General features: G+C 35.5%; 1 protein-coding gene across 1 annotated transcript; it reads right to left on the minus strand.

The window, feature by feature from the left end:
• Positions 1–1,883: 1,883 nt before the first annotated feature.
• Positions 1,884–13,548, minus strand: LOC149786228 (vitelline membrane outer layer protein 1-like). Its single transcript, XM_089978160.1, has 3 exons — positions 13,331–13,548; positions 3,315–3,521; positions 1,884–2,264 (listed from the first exon to the last, which is right to left on the minus strand). The coding sequence occupies exons 1-3, from the start codon at positions 13,511–13,513 to the stop codon at positions 2,019–2,021; spliced, it is 636 nt and encodes a 211-aa protein (XP_089834286.1). The 5' UTR covers positions 13,514–13,548; the 3' UTR covers positions 1,884–2,018.
• Between the last annotated feature and the right edge of the window lie 2,373 nt (positions 13,549–15,921).

The raw sequence follows: 15,921 nt of genomic DNA on the forward strand, positions 1-15,921 counted from the left end.
GCTATTATAAATTAATTCAAGTTTAGTTAAATGTATTCTGTTGGTTGTCGAATTCAATAGTGGGGAATTCAATTCAGGTGGGGATAGGGGTGGTAGGCGATGCTTTTATCTTTTATTTTTGGCTTGGTCACCCTTGGCCGGTGGTACTGTTGTTATGAAAGACATATTGGCGACATTTTGCCCAGATGTTCTATTTAGATATTGAGCATCAGTAGCCCGTGTTTTTCTCATTAGCATTTAAAGGTAGGTGGTCCAGATGTTTCTCATACATTTTAAGGCATGTAGCGTCGGTAGCCGAGGTTCTTTAGTTATGTAACATTATGAAGGCAAGAGCCCCTTTTCTTTTTACAGCTAAATTTAAACGCCACTGGCCTATAATGTTTTTATAAACATTTGAAGGCCAGTGACCCATAATGAAGTTCAAAGGTTCTTGTAAAGAACAAACGTCTCCTATAATAGGTGGCCGAGAGCTTTCAAAATAAATAAATTATTGATGGTCGAATTTTAACTGATGAGACTGACTGACCAGTTGAAACTGGCTAACACGGTCAGGTAGCCTATAATCGATTAATACTGTGCTACTTGCTGCATACATATACCATATTATGTGAACAATTTAGGTATTTGCACTTTATTTGTAATTATGGATCCACTTAGACCGTATTCTAGGTTATGGCCGACTTCATCATGCGTGCAGAAAGGACAAAATCTTTATATATGTTAGACTATTTAATCAATGCAAAAAAGTTTGATTTTAACCCTTCTCTAGAATGTTATAGTTATGAATCGATTAGGTCAGCAGAACATGTTTGAAGAAAGTTGACAAGCTGGTTCCAAGAAATCGAAGGTTCAATATATGGTCCTAATAAAAATCGCTTGGAAAGATTAACTTGTAGTCTATTTATGGACAATACAATCCATCCGTTTGCGATTTTGAACTTTGGGTTCTGATTAGATGTCTTGAAGAAGTACTGCGGATATTCGATGAACTCGCTGAGAAAAATAGGAGGTTCAATATGAAAGAGTTACCAGTTACCTGTACCAAGATTACCTATTATGAGCAAACTGTTAAAGAAGATGGATCCCTTCGTAGAGATTCGTTGGAATCGCTTTTATATGTTGTTTGTAATTAGATATATATTGAGACACCCAGAATAATATCAGACGACAATGCAAGGTTCACTGCTCTTTCGATACAGGTGTTATCTAGTAGTATTATTTGCATTCGGCCATTTAGGATAAATATCAGATATTGAAGTTTATCATCAATCAAAATTGATCTATGAACTTCATATATTGCTGATCTAAACATACAGAGATGTATAGATCTAGGACAGGTAAAGATCAAAGTGGCCATGATTATATACTTAATGGTAGCCATGACTGTCTTAAGGTAGAGAGTAATACCTATTCTCGTTTTCAGCACTTAGTCTCTGATAAAGTAAAGATAATTACAATAAAGTCGGCAGCTTTAAACATGGTACAGTGGAAGCTCAGATTTCTTGCAGAATAAAATTAATATACATCAGTTAGGCTGAGAGATTTTGAAAGTAGCTACACAAAATTCCAAACAGATCTTGCCAGTCATAAATAGGTCCTCGATATTAATCACGTCAAGATAATCAGTGCATGAAATAACATAAACAGTGCTTTTACTTAGATAACATAAGTGACGTTCAGCAAATATTTCAAGCACAAAGTGCAATGAAATAATTTTTAAGATGTTCGTAAAGGAAGTATTCAAAGGAAGATAAAACTGTTGATAAAGTAAGTAAAACCAATTTGAATCATTCTAAATAAAACAGTGGTCAAGTTAAAAAAAGTTTTAGAAGAATGTGTGCCAAAAAAAATTTGTTTACATCGACAGATTGAAACAACATTGCTCCTGTCATACGCTTTATTGATCTTATGAACCAAATTCAGAACCTTTTTTTCTAACAGCAGTGATTGATATACATAATAGATGCAATCTAATGTTTTGGTTGATAAAAAACAAACTTTTTGTTTCAAAGCAGGTTTCATGTACAGCAAAAAAACTTGACATCATTGAGGGCTGAGTCGTCTTCATGACCTTGAGGCTTCTCTATACGCGTCTGTATGCCACAAATGGCAGAGTTTATGGGACAGATCTCGCTCCATCCACAGTAGGAACCCCAGTGTCCCCGTCCAGGAGGGTAGGCCAGCTCGTACAGGTTTCTGCTAGCCTTAAGATCTCGACACATGAACTTCACGTAATTTGCCATCGTATCGTCAGTATGAGGTCCCTAATCCAAAATAAAATAGCTAAAACATGTATCTGAATTAAACAGATTAAAATTAAATAAATAAATAAATAAAAATTTATATTCAAAGAAACATTTTTGACGTTTTTTTATACCTTTCTCACTCACGCACATACACGCGCGCCCACGCACGCATGATCCGTTGACAACTTTTCTATTCCTTATAAGACTGTATGATATTGTTAATTACATCCAAATCTGGATGTAGTTTAGTGGTCAACACATAAATTGTCTTTATACAAAGACGACTCGCAAAGAAATCAATACAAATCGGTTTGGGCGAATTCGGCAGTAGTTCGAAAGCTACTTATTAACCAGGCAAATCACTTTAACGTTAAAACATCAAAAAAAACGAGTAGATTTTATTAGAATCACGAAAATATTCACCGAATACATCCTTGCAGAAAGTGCATTACGTATAAAATAGGTTCAGGCGCGCTTCCTGACCTAAATCATGCCTAATTATGTTCGTAAATTTCGGAAGAAATATAAACTTTAAGGGTGTTTTTTCTTTTCTTCTTTCCATTGCAGTTTCTCAGCAGAATCATCGTTACAATATACCTGGTTTCGTCTGCTTTCTTTATAAATAAACAAATGGTAAGGTACATTGTTGTCTGAAGATCATGTTCTTGGCTGTAGACCACGTGAACAATAGAAGAATGTCAATAATATTCAAGATTATGATTTCCTAAATACGAAATAAATCACAGAGAATGGAGTGCACTATATTATATGATAGCTACCATCACATTTGGTGATACCGTTACTTGTTTCTCAAACAATGCACCGACGATAGTGTTATATTTAAAAAACTTCCAATACGGAGTGCATGTGAAAATAAGGCAATTACTATTACCGTGCAACATTTATTGGAGAGAAAAGTGAGCTGTATATCTGGATATGGGGATCAAAACTATAAATGTCATATTATTAGAGCGGAACATGTTTCAGATGAATTTAAATTAGCATCAATATTCAGAACATTTCAGTGGTTCCTTCATATATAAGTAAGAGTATGATCCGTTTGCATGCCTGATATGATTCGACTTGAAGTGAAAACGCAGTGAGGAAGTCTTGTATCCCAGCCGTATTGTTGCATCGTGACCACCCCGTCCAATCACCCCAGGCTCCCTGCCCTGATCCTACGTCACCTGCAAAGTGAGACCCCTTTACAGATTCGCAACGAAGAAGGATTGAATTTAGAGCTGTATCATCATCGCCACCTTGATCGGATTCTATCTGAAAGAAAACAAATTTTGAATAAAACGGGTTGCTATTAAACAAAATAGTCTAAATACAGCTCGTGGGCCATATATTAATCCGACCTTTACCACAACATATAATATTCACTCATACATCCATCCTTTACACTAGGCCAGTGGACATCAATTATGTGTGCAAACTTTGACCGAGGATCTTTAAAGTCAATATTAAAACCATTACTGACATCCCAAATTATATAAGCAGAAAGAGAAAATCACACTTGTTATTAACCAAAGGACACATGATAAAAGGTCAGTGCATATGGCCCATTTTATCAGAGAAAGAAATTATTCAATATTTGTACAATCGCTTTCATAACAAAGCATCTTTAGAAAGGTCTAATCGAACTCTTGAGACCAGAAATCGAAGTGCATTACTCAAAATGAAACCATAAAATGGATAGATATATTACAAAACCGTATTGTTAGAGTCAATAGATCATATCATCGATCTACAGACATGTCGCCAATAGAAGCGGTAAGCCTGCTAACATTTAAGAAGTATAGTTAACTCATTTTGCAATCTTACAACAATGACTATTGAACGCACAAATATAAAAACCATAGATAGAATATATCAAAATATAGGTCTAACTTTGCTAAAAGCTTTATATCTAATTTCGCCGGAATAAACTTTTATGATCCGAAAAATAATATTAGATGACACTACAATGTATTCATTATAAGACTAAAACGGACAGGCTATTGAGGGACCTGACTTTTACGAAGAGAAATTATCTCTCTAAGCAATATGTATTCAAGGTTGCGAAAATTATATAATGTTATAAACATGAATGGCAAAATTATAAACTGATATACTGAAAAGGATGAAAAAATCTTTGAATAATTATTAGTCGGACAAAAGTACTGTTTCATTAAAGTAATTTATATTGTATATCACTCTAAATGCTGTCGCAGTTACATATAAAGTAAATTACACTATCTAAATGGCAGCATTTATATGTAATGAGTGCTATCAAGCTAAGTTTTCTTGGCGAAATGGAACATCGGTATATTTGCTATACACCATGTAACGATTGTGCAAATATAATAAGATCTGTAGTTTTGTCGTCTTGTTTACATGTGGTCTGTGATTCTAATAGTGGCGTTTTTATCAGAGCATCTCGATCCCCCATCCATAGCTTGCTCGTGTATTCTTTTTTTTTTCTACTATTCTAGGATCATTTATAGCAAATAATTGATTTCCAGAGCATTTTCAAGTTCTGTATGCAAGATGGCGTTAACTATGCTTCCCTGAGCTACTGCTAACTGATGTTCCATACGTACTTAGTCTGACTTTATAGGGTGGAAATGACCCTCGTCACTGCTTTGGTCTGGAGTGATATGAAATCCCTACAAAGAATGTTCACCTTCACATTCAACGTACGAAATGTTGTGGTTCCTTTTAGTACCAAATAGTATCAAGCAAGAGCTCGGGTATTTTTTTATTGGGCAAGGTTAGATTCAAAGATTCAAAGGATATGGTACACATAGTTTGGTCATCTAGAAAGACTTCTATCTTCTAAGTGTTGAACTTGAAAGGATTTTCATTGATGACTCCGTTCAAGGCCGCAAAGCTGACGATGCCATGGAGCAAACTCTGGGTAACTGTTCTTGGAAAGTATAAATCCACTTCGCTGAACAACAAATGCATATAATTGTTGATGAGAGCTACTCTGGTATCTTCCCTTGGATTAGTGTTTGTCACTTAGAGAATTATAACTTACATTCATGTACGAGCAATTGTTGTTCAGATCGATGTAATCCTCGGTTTGTCCTTTGATTTCAAATTAGATTGAGGCTGAGTTAGTCAAAGACAACAAGGGATGAAATTCCTCCCATTGGGATTCTTGCAATGTCAACCTGGTTGGTGGCATAGCAAACACATCGAGTTCTGACTTGGAACATTCGCAAAAATTTTGATGCATCTTTTTGTTTTCCTTTTGTTTCTCAGTCAGGAATCAAACACCTCCATTTATCTGAGAGTTGTTTGTCTTTTCGTTTTTATTTTTTTTCTAAACGTTTTTATGAGGTCTGAAAGGGTGTCGACGTATATTTCTACCTGGTAGGAACTAGGAACTACAGCGTTGAGGATGAGTTAACGCCATCACTAGAACGGTGAAGCAAATTTATAAAAGTGTCTTGTCGACCAAGGTCTTTTTTGTTTTAATCAGCACATATATGTGCGTGATTTCAATGCACATTTATGCCTCACAGATTCTTGAGTGATTGTATATTTGTGTGTTCCTAAGTACAGCTTGTGCATATCCCTACTTCTTTCGTTGACTAGTAAATATGGGAATGTTGTAAAGTAGACACCTGTATATTTGTCCCTCATACAACATACTGGTTAGTAGGTGTAGACTTTTCGTAGCAGTAAACACATTAAAGAAGCTGTAGTAGCAGTAATAGTAGTAGCAGCAGTAATAGTAGCATCTACAATGTTATACAGACGTTGTTCGATTTGTAGCAGTAGTAGTCGTTGAAGAAGAAGCAGATGTAGTAATGAAAGAGAGAGAGAGAGAGGGACAGAGAGACAGAGACAGAGAGAGAATGGTGATTTCCAGGTTGTCAGTAACTTTATGCGCTAATTGTGAGGGTTGGAAGAACATGCACCGTAACCTGTCAAAATATCACCTCATGCGGATAGTGAAGATTTTTCTAGGATAATATTCCTACAAACTTTTAGAGAGAGAGAGAGAGATATGCAGACGAACATGTACGAAGGCGGTAAAAGAATATTATCTAATGGAATATAGATTCTATCAAGGTGGAGAGAAATCTACAGACGAATAGGACGAAATGGGCAGATGGATCAACGAATTGTAAGAAAAAAGAGCTAATGAAAGAGAAAAGAGAATGTTGTTTAAATTTTCAAATATAAAAAGTAAAACTAGTAAAGAAACTAACTTGAAACAAAATCTTTAATTGGTATGGATGCAATTACGCTGTTTGATCTGGTAAAGAGATAAAGAAACTCGTGATTCTTGTTTACATTCCAGAGTGAGCTATATATGTAAAGATAATTTGCAATTAGTTTAAAACATTAGATTCATTCGCCATTACTTGGGACACGGATCTAACAAATGCTGTAATGCTTATTTTTATTCCTTTTCCCACTTGATTCAAAAAAAGAAAAAGGTGAAGGGCGTGAAGAGTTGTCAATATTTGCACGAGATTTTGCGTCATTCAAAATTGACGGGATCAGAAAATACCGACACAGGAATTATTGTTGGAAATTAATAGTTTCAAAATGTAAGATTTTATTGGTTAATTATATACACAGCATCAAATTTATCAGACGATATTGCATTAATATAGGACTCATGTTTCGCCTCAGCCATTATTTAGGAGTAAGCCCTTTCATAAATACTTGTATAGAACAAGTGCTTCTACGCTTTATCCCCTAGTCCAATGCATGAGACTGAGCTACATATCAGGGTTTGTAGATGTCACTGAAGGTACAACAATTAAATTCATTCATTATGTAGCGGAAAGCGGTTGTGCGGCAGGATGGGATATTCAGGAATAAATAACTGATAGTCCTACCAGTGGAAGTTGTGTCAAAGTAACATGATAATTTATGCTACATCTTAAAACCTATAAATTCAAACGGAATGAAAGAGTACGTAGATGAGTTCCTTTATGCGGGCTTTAATTATTTCATAGCTTCATTACATCTGTTAATACAATCAGTATGCATTTAGCTCTCCAGGTAAAGGTCAAAGCGTGCGTACTATCAATCATATTGCTTCTTATTGATCGCATACGAAATTATGGAGGCAGTGTGCATTCATATTGGACGAGGTGCTTGAGTCTAGTCGAATACGAATTTCAAGCAAACACCATAAATCTCGTATACGGCAACTGTCAAACTAGATAAAGAATTTACTCCATCGAAATCCCGTTGCATTTGACTGAAATATTAGCACAAAAACAATGAGCTAAGTGCATAAAACTCCTCAATATCGTTATTTGCGCAGAGGGAGTGATATAGCATCAATGGAAAATCCAGTCAAAAAGGTGTCCAGGCGATATAGCGTCAAAATTTATAGCCGCAATGGGAAATCCAGTCAAAAAGGTGTCCCGACACTATAGCGTCAACATCTACCCTGGGCCACTATAGAGTCAAGGAAAAGTTGCAGATTGGTTAGATTTTTGTATAATGACAATAGGAATGGAACAGGTAGGGTGACGTCACGGTACTGGAAATTGGCAACAATGTTGAAAGGGTCTGACCTGAATACGCGCTACCATAGGTAGAGATCAATACAGTAGAGACATAGACATATATAACAGATATATAGATTGATGAACATCATTCTATCACACATCAAATATAAAATCGTATCGTTTAAATCTTCTTGTAACGTTTTCATCTGTGTCAACAGTACGTTCACATATATTTAAATTAATCAACTATTTTGATATGTAATATATTTTCTATTTTGTCCATGGCCACCAAAACTAGATATCACATGTTATCTAATACTCCTTTTCTGTTACTCCGCTATAACTCGAAGAGGCAAACATATTTCTTCTTCTTGTATTTAATGAGTGCTATTAAACGCATATTCGGACTGAACAAACCGTCCCCTATTCCCCAATAGGTCATATATTTGGTTTATAAACTTGTTCGTTTCAATATTATTAATGCAATATCTTTGTAACGGGCTTATTGCTTTACACTAGATGCCGCAGGAACATTGGCTAATTCCTTCCTTTTATCGATGTTGGATATTAAAGTTATTTGAAATACATTTGCAATTATCCAGATCCGCATTGAGATCTGTTCAACTGAATGCGTTGCCATTGTAATGTTGCTTATCATTCAGACAGGAGTTTTCCTATCTGATAGTACATACAAAACCTACGTTTTGGTCTTATTAACCCTCTTCCAAATTATAAATTCCTACAACTCATTCAACATCCTGTTGTTGCACACAGTACTACATAGTTTAATCGATCAACAATTTTAAAGGCGTAATGTTGATAACATTGTGTGGCCTGTATGTAAGATAGGCTTCTTCTGTATAATATATCTTTATTTCGTTTATAGATATGTTATTTCTTTATCAGCATGTACACAAAAACTGACTACAGGGTAAGAGTTAGGTGTGCTACGTCCTTTTCTCGGTTGTTAGGTTGTTTCTTTGTTTATTGTAGATGTGTATTCGATAATATAGACATTTTGATTGTTAACTGTGTAGACAAATGTATAGAGGGGAGATGATAGGGTGCTATGTTATGCTTTTGGTGTAGGTGACCCGGAACCGGTGCGTCAGACAAAGACTTTGTAATAAATAATCTTACGGTCACTGAGCTAGAGTTTTATCATCAACAAAGTCTTACTACTACTGAGCCAGATTTCTAATAAAACGTTTGGGGTTAGTGAACCAGGTTTCTCTCTGAGAATGTAGGGGGAGGGTAATTTGACGAGTTTCTTGTATAAAACAAGCAAACGTTCCCAGAGACATGTTTATTTCGGATAATGAGCAAGAGTTTCTTATAACAGTTGGAAGTGTTTAGAGAGCCAGGTTTCACATACAATTCTGAGGTATGTGACCGAGGATAGAGGTCAGCGGTTAGGGGTGAGGGTCGACGTTCGGGGTAAACTTAAAAGGTTAGGGTGCTGAAACCTTAACATCACTGAGCCAGATTATGTGATTTATATACTACAGATTAATTATATGCATAATAATAAACTACGACGTATATAGGATGTATTTTCTACCTGGATAATATAAAATTAAATGGCATTTGACACTAAATGAATACATAAATAAACCCCAATACAATAAGATGATTTATGTCCGGGAGGGTGGATGTAAATGTAACCCAGTGAATTAAATGGATGATCATTTTCAGTTCAATGCATTCAGATACATGAAAACAACCTAAGATATGTCGCCATGTGTGTTTGCTATGCCGTTCACGGTCTTGCAAGGTAGTGTGTAAATGGTACACCGAGACAACACACGAGGTACTTGCTGTGTTTACATATGGTAGTTATCAAAATTGATCACCCAGCTATCTTTCAGACACCCTACATCTTCTATAACTCTCAGTTGTAGGACAGTTGGCGTGGCATTTCCTTATCTCAAATAAATACACATTATTATTTATTCACTTTCCTGGATCAGACAAATGTAATTGATAGCAAAATGGGGTAGCATTGACACATATACAACGTAAGAGCACAATAAAATCCATTGCAATTTTTTATATTTAGAACGCTCCTGTAACTTTTAACCGATGTTTGTAAACTCAGATGTGTAGTTAGATAATAATTGATAGCTTTCATTCTGAAATTTAAACCGAGGATTAAACAGCAGATAATCATGATGACCTTATATCAGTCAGAATATCGAGTCGGAATTAAAACACTATTTTTACGCCATCTTAGGTACAACTAAAATCATGTGAGGTATGATAACAAATCCTGCGTGTGTATTCTACACTAAAAATTCAGTCCAATACCATTCTTGTTATCTAAATCTATATTATGTGTTTCATCTTTTACTTATGATGTAGATTGTAAGGGTCATCTGGTAACCACATTACATAGATTCATGATAGTGGGTTGCACTTTTAATTCAGATAAACATGGTTATGTAGGCTTTCTGGCAGCCCGTCCTTAGCTCGCAGGTGAAAAGCGCGCCGACAAATGCGCGCCGACAAAAGCGCGCAGCGAAATATGCCCATCAAATGCGCGCTGTCGAAAGCGCGCAGCATAAACTATAAGCCTGTAATCTTATTATGATTTCGATTGATAAATGTCCAATTTCGATGGAGAAAAAAAACTAATAGTTTGAATCACTATTTCCAGTGAGCAGACATCAAAGTGTGTACACTCTTAATATTGAGTAGAAATAAAGTAATAGTTTGAATCACTGTTTCCTGTGATCAGTCATCGTTGCAATTTGAAAAATGATAGACATAATGAAAAGAAAATCATATTAATCTCTATAATTGTTTTGCCTTGTTTGTTTGTCTTGATTATCCACATAACGTTGCATTTTGAACAGTGATAGAAATGATACACTGAAACTCAGATTAATACTATTAAACATTTTTTTTAAACAGCGAATATTTCCTTATTTATTTGACATTAACTTTTTTAATTTATGTCGTGTGCGCTTTTGTCTTGCGTGATTTTGTCTTGCGCGCTTTTGTCGGTGCGCGCTTTTGTAGGAGCGCATTAGTCGACGCGCTTTTAACTTGCGCGTTAACGATGGGATACCAAGCGTTCTTGCTGAAAGGTGTAGAAGTGATCTTGATGATGATTGTGATGGGATTTGAACTAGGTCACCTGACTTCGGATCAGTTGGCTGTTAAAGATCCTGATCTTGTTTACTAGTTGAAAAGTTCTGGCAATAAACGTATGACTCTCATCCTGGTACCGCTCCGGCGGTCTAGTGGTTAGCTAGTCCGCCTCGGATGCGGGAGGTCGTGGGTTAGATCCCCTGTCGAGTCATACCCAAGACTTACAAAATGGTACTAGCAGCTGCCTCGCTTAGGGCGCTCAGCGTTAAGGGGTTAGTGTTAGGACTGGTCGGTCTGGTGTTAGGATAATATGACTGGGTGGGACATGATGCTACATGTCTACGGCATGATGCCCCAGTGCTAGACATCACTATAAACTGTCACACTGCAGACATCGTAGCAATATGACTGTAAAATATTTAAAGCTACGTTAAACATCCAAATCACACAAACACACACACTCATCCTGGTTCTGAAATTGTGTCTTAAATTTTTATATACTGTAGTAAGAAACATAATGTTTCATTCAAATCTTAAACATCTGCAATGGAGACAGCCATTTAGTTTTGTTTAAATTTTATTTAAGTATTTTTTATTTTAAGTATTCATCAGAATTACAAAGTTCTCAGATTTTAGGACTTAATATTTTGGAATTACTGTGAACTACTTCAAAGACATTTTGGATTATATCATTGAGATACATAAAGACTGTTGACGTCTTATCACATTCGCGTCTACTAGCATATACATAATTTCAAAATTCGCCTTAATTAGGAACACCACTGGAATACATTAGGAACAATATATACTTTTGGACCAGTGATAGAACTTTTAGGACTTTTTGGGATTTCATTCACAAAACTGTAAGTTGTTTTCAAGTTTTCACTTTGTAATCTTTCCAAATAAATGGTTTGTTCAATGTTACGAACCTTTTTAGTCTTCGCTTTTTGTGAAGACCAAGAAATCAGCCCCACACCTGTAATGATATTGGCTGGCGTCTGATATAGTTAATAGTTAATATTATCAAGGACCAAAATATTGACGTTCTTTTCCTGACAGAAACATGACTTAAAACATCAGGCAATGAGCCCATGTGTGGGGATCCAACTCCTACTGGTTAGTCCATCAAGTCGTTCCCCCGTAATTCTCGAGGAGGTGGAATTGTTGTCATCACAGAGAACTCCATGATCAAACGTCTTAACCACACCACAAAATTCAGTTTCGACCACACATCGTTTGAACTAGTCCAAACCACACTCACACTTGGGCAAAGGCCAGTCCATTTTTTCTGCCTATACCGCCCTCCTCCTAGTAGAAAAAACAAGCTGTCTCACTCTCTCTTTTTGGAGCAGTTTCCGAATCTCCTGGACTATTGAAATTCGATAGGTGGCAAACCGATTATTCTTGAAGATTTCAACTTTCACTTTGACTGTCCCGGAAACCCAAATACATCAAAACTCATAAATTCCATTAATGTTTTCAGCCTCAAACAGTCAATTAACCAACCCACACATAAACATGGTCACATTTTAGACTGGATTCTTCATAGACCTGATGATAACATTCTACGGTCCTCCCTGGTATATCATGACCTTGCATCAGATCATCTCTGCATTATATGCCATCTTGACGTATCAGTCCCTAACCCTCCCTCCACCTATATCTGCTACTAAGAGAAACCTCCGAATGATAAATAGAACCAAACTAATGCACGACATCCAAGCCAACCTAACAACTTGCTTACCTCCTAAAGAAGAACAACTGGATAACTGCCTGCGTTTATTGCTTGACAAACATGCCCAAGCTACCAAGCGCAGAGTATCAATTCAAACGTGTTCTCAATGGTATAACAGTGTTAGGGACTAGCTATACAAAGTCCTCATTATTATTATTATTATTATTATTATTATTATTATTATTATTATTATTATTATCTCACCTATTCATCTGAAACCTGTAAAATCCTGCAGATAATCTTGTCTGCGCACACCAGTGTACATTTTATACACTTACTGGTATTTCTCGCAGCTCCTGGGCTGCCGTCGGCTGAATGGAGCTTTTGGAGTTATGCACATAATATTTCCGGATCAAATCCTATGTCTGACGACTTGTAAATATACAAGGAATAGCACAACCTTCTGTAATGTTGCCATTTTGAATTTCGCGCTAGATACGGCTATTACCAAATATTGCTAAGTGTCTAAACAGCACGCAAATGTGTTCAGAAGAGATTCGAGTGCAGGAAAATTGCACACTTTAATAAACAGATGACATCATATCCGCATATCGTCCATCGATATCAATACAGATTTGTGGGGTTGATTTATCAGACTACTTTTTCTGTTACTTAGTTTCAGACCATAGAGGCAAAACAATCATCCAAAATACCACAAAGGACAAAAACATTTATAGTATTAGATTAAAACCCGCTGATCTCCTGTGATATGGGGTTAAAGTGGTCTGTTCTCATTAATGCTTCCAGTCATAAGAAGAATATCAATAAATATTTAAAATGCATACTTTCATAGTGTACCCAACGGCGAAACTTCCTTCAGCACAGAACTGTGGACCATGCCAATCTCCCCATCGGCCACCATTGTCGACTGCAAGAATTTTTACAACATTTCTCGGGGTATCTTGTACTAAAATAAATCCTTGGATTGTAATACAGAGACTCGCAAAATAGACCAGTGTATGCAACATTGTCCAAGTGTTGTGCCTTAACGAACTTAGCCTAACTGCTGTTATATCCTCTCTTATCTCATATTTCTACGGCGTAGTATACTGTAATTCAAAAATTATATTGCATTGCAGCCAAGATAAAGTTCATAAATCCATTTAAATTTCATGGTATGTGGACTCCAGAACAGTGGACAAGTTGGTACAAGAAAGAGATTGCATCAAATAAGAAACAAGTTTTTGTCCACGCGACAACACTGTTGCTGGAAGCGTTGACGACATGTGCAATACACAATGGATATCTCTGTGAAAGAGATAGGTTACACATAACGCACAGCAAGTATTATAAACAAGTACTAACGTATGTTCCAGGAATGACTTCTACTTTGGACAATTGTTCGATTCCTTAGCAGTCTTTATACGTCCTGCATAATTACAAAAGTGCACAGACGGACCACGTGTTCTTCTGCAGCTGTGGAGTAAAGTTCCATGTAACTGGAAGAATCGTTTGTTTTTAGTTTATTTGCTTGTTTTCCTTTTTTTCTTTTCTTCCATAAGTACAAAACCGGAAAAATCAATGTATAAGCAATATTACAAACTTTTAATTGCTCACTCAAAAATTAGTAGGGCTGTTTCATGAAGATTTCTATTGTTACGTATATTTGATTTAATTTGTGTTTGATTTGGTTTGATTGTTTGCGGATTTTGGAATCTTCTTATTTTCTTTACATGTCAGTGTAATGTAATTTTGTTTAATAACACTTTGATATTTTCCAGAAAGTTTAGTTTGACCTGAATCTTTCCATGAATGCCTACTAATAGAAATACTGTTTATATTTTTGACTTAGTTCCTGGTCTTGATTGAGGGTCAAGTAAACAACTTTTATTCTCGGAGTAAAATGATTGGTTCTTATCAAGGAAATCAATAGGTTAAGTGATTTTTATATGTAAGCATCATCATGTGATCCTCTATTTCGCAAATAGGCATTTCCAAAAGTGCGCACTGCATAGTGTTAATAGTGATGTTTAGAGAGAGATCGGGCAGTTTGGGCTTTTAAACACTTGATGCCAAGTTGTTTTCTTCTGTTGTGACCAGTTTTGAGTTTTTGAGTTTTATTTTAATTTTTCGGATCCTAAAATATTAATTCGTTTCTCTGGAAATATTTTGTGCTCAGACAGAATTCCTGAACAAAGATATTTCTTAAAATTTTTATTTGGATTTCCAAAATCGGAGGATTATTTACTGTACACAACATTGACCAGGATACAGCATTCGTCATCGCCTTCCATCTTGGATTCGTCTAGAACTTGAATTCATTAGAACATTTTATTATTAGGACTTCTAAACAAATTTTCATGGATTATTCTTGGATTGTTTTTGGATTTGTTTCTTAAAACCGTAAGTTCGTATTATTTTTTTTCTTTCATTTTTACAGTATTTTTCCAGGGAAATAAATTATTATATTTCTCAAAACTTGTTGTTTTCACTCTTTCTTGTGTTACTGTTTATTCTAGCCTAAACACGTACCACTATGAAAATGTAAATAATGTATGTCAAGCTTTCTTTCTTCTTCTGGATTTATTTTCCTTTTATCTGAATGCCTTCAGTACAGTATATAATAGCTTCTTTTCAACCTATTCATGCGTTCACCCATTTCCCTATTAACAACCTCACCTCTAGCAATTGTCAACAACCGTCAAACCCTTTTTCATATAATCCTCAATCAGAACCATTATGTCATGTCAACACATTCACTGTTCTTGCTTGGTGATTTCCCCTTCTGCTTATCCACACTTAATACTATTTCGCTTTGCAAGCTCATTACCTGAAACAATAGCACAAATTGTATTCCTTATCTGTTTGTTTTGGAGGGTTGCGCTTTATCATGAGTTACTTCATGAAATCTCCTGGTAAACGAAACATTTGCGTTGGTTGTGCTTATTAGACGAGGCTAAAACCTACGTTTTATACAGGTTGCTGTCCCCAGAAATATATATATATATATATATATATATATATATATATATATATATATATATATATATATATATATATATATATATATATATATATATATATATATATATATATTATGATTAGAAAAATACTGTATTCATCCAATTTAAAACCATTTAACTTAAATTGATAAATTATGTTAAAAAAAATTCATATTTTAAAACAAAATACTGAGTGAGGTGGTCAATATTTATTCAGTGAGTGCCAGATATTTACAATAGTCTCAGTTTCGTTTTTAGTAACAACCCTTTGTTATGCATTACTCTCATAGTTGATCAGTAATGTTCTAAACCATTTTATGCAATGACAAAAATATACGGATTCTGGATTCCAAAAGTTTTTCTTACACGGTCCATTCATTCACTTTTGAATGCCTTTTAAATGTTCTTCGGCTTTAATATTGGTCATTAGATTC

The sequence above is a fragment of the Sinohyriopsis cumingii genome, chromosome 12 (genome assembly GCF_028554795.1).
Source record: "Sinohyriopsis cumingii isolate HCF-2022 chromosome 12, ASM2855479v2, whole genome shotgun sequence".
Taxonomy (NCBI): domain Eukaryota; kingdom Metazoa; phylum Mollusca; class Bivalvia; order Unionida; family Unionidae; genus Sinohyriopsis; species Sinohyriopsis cumingii.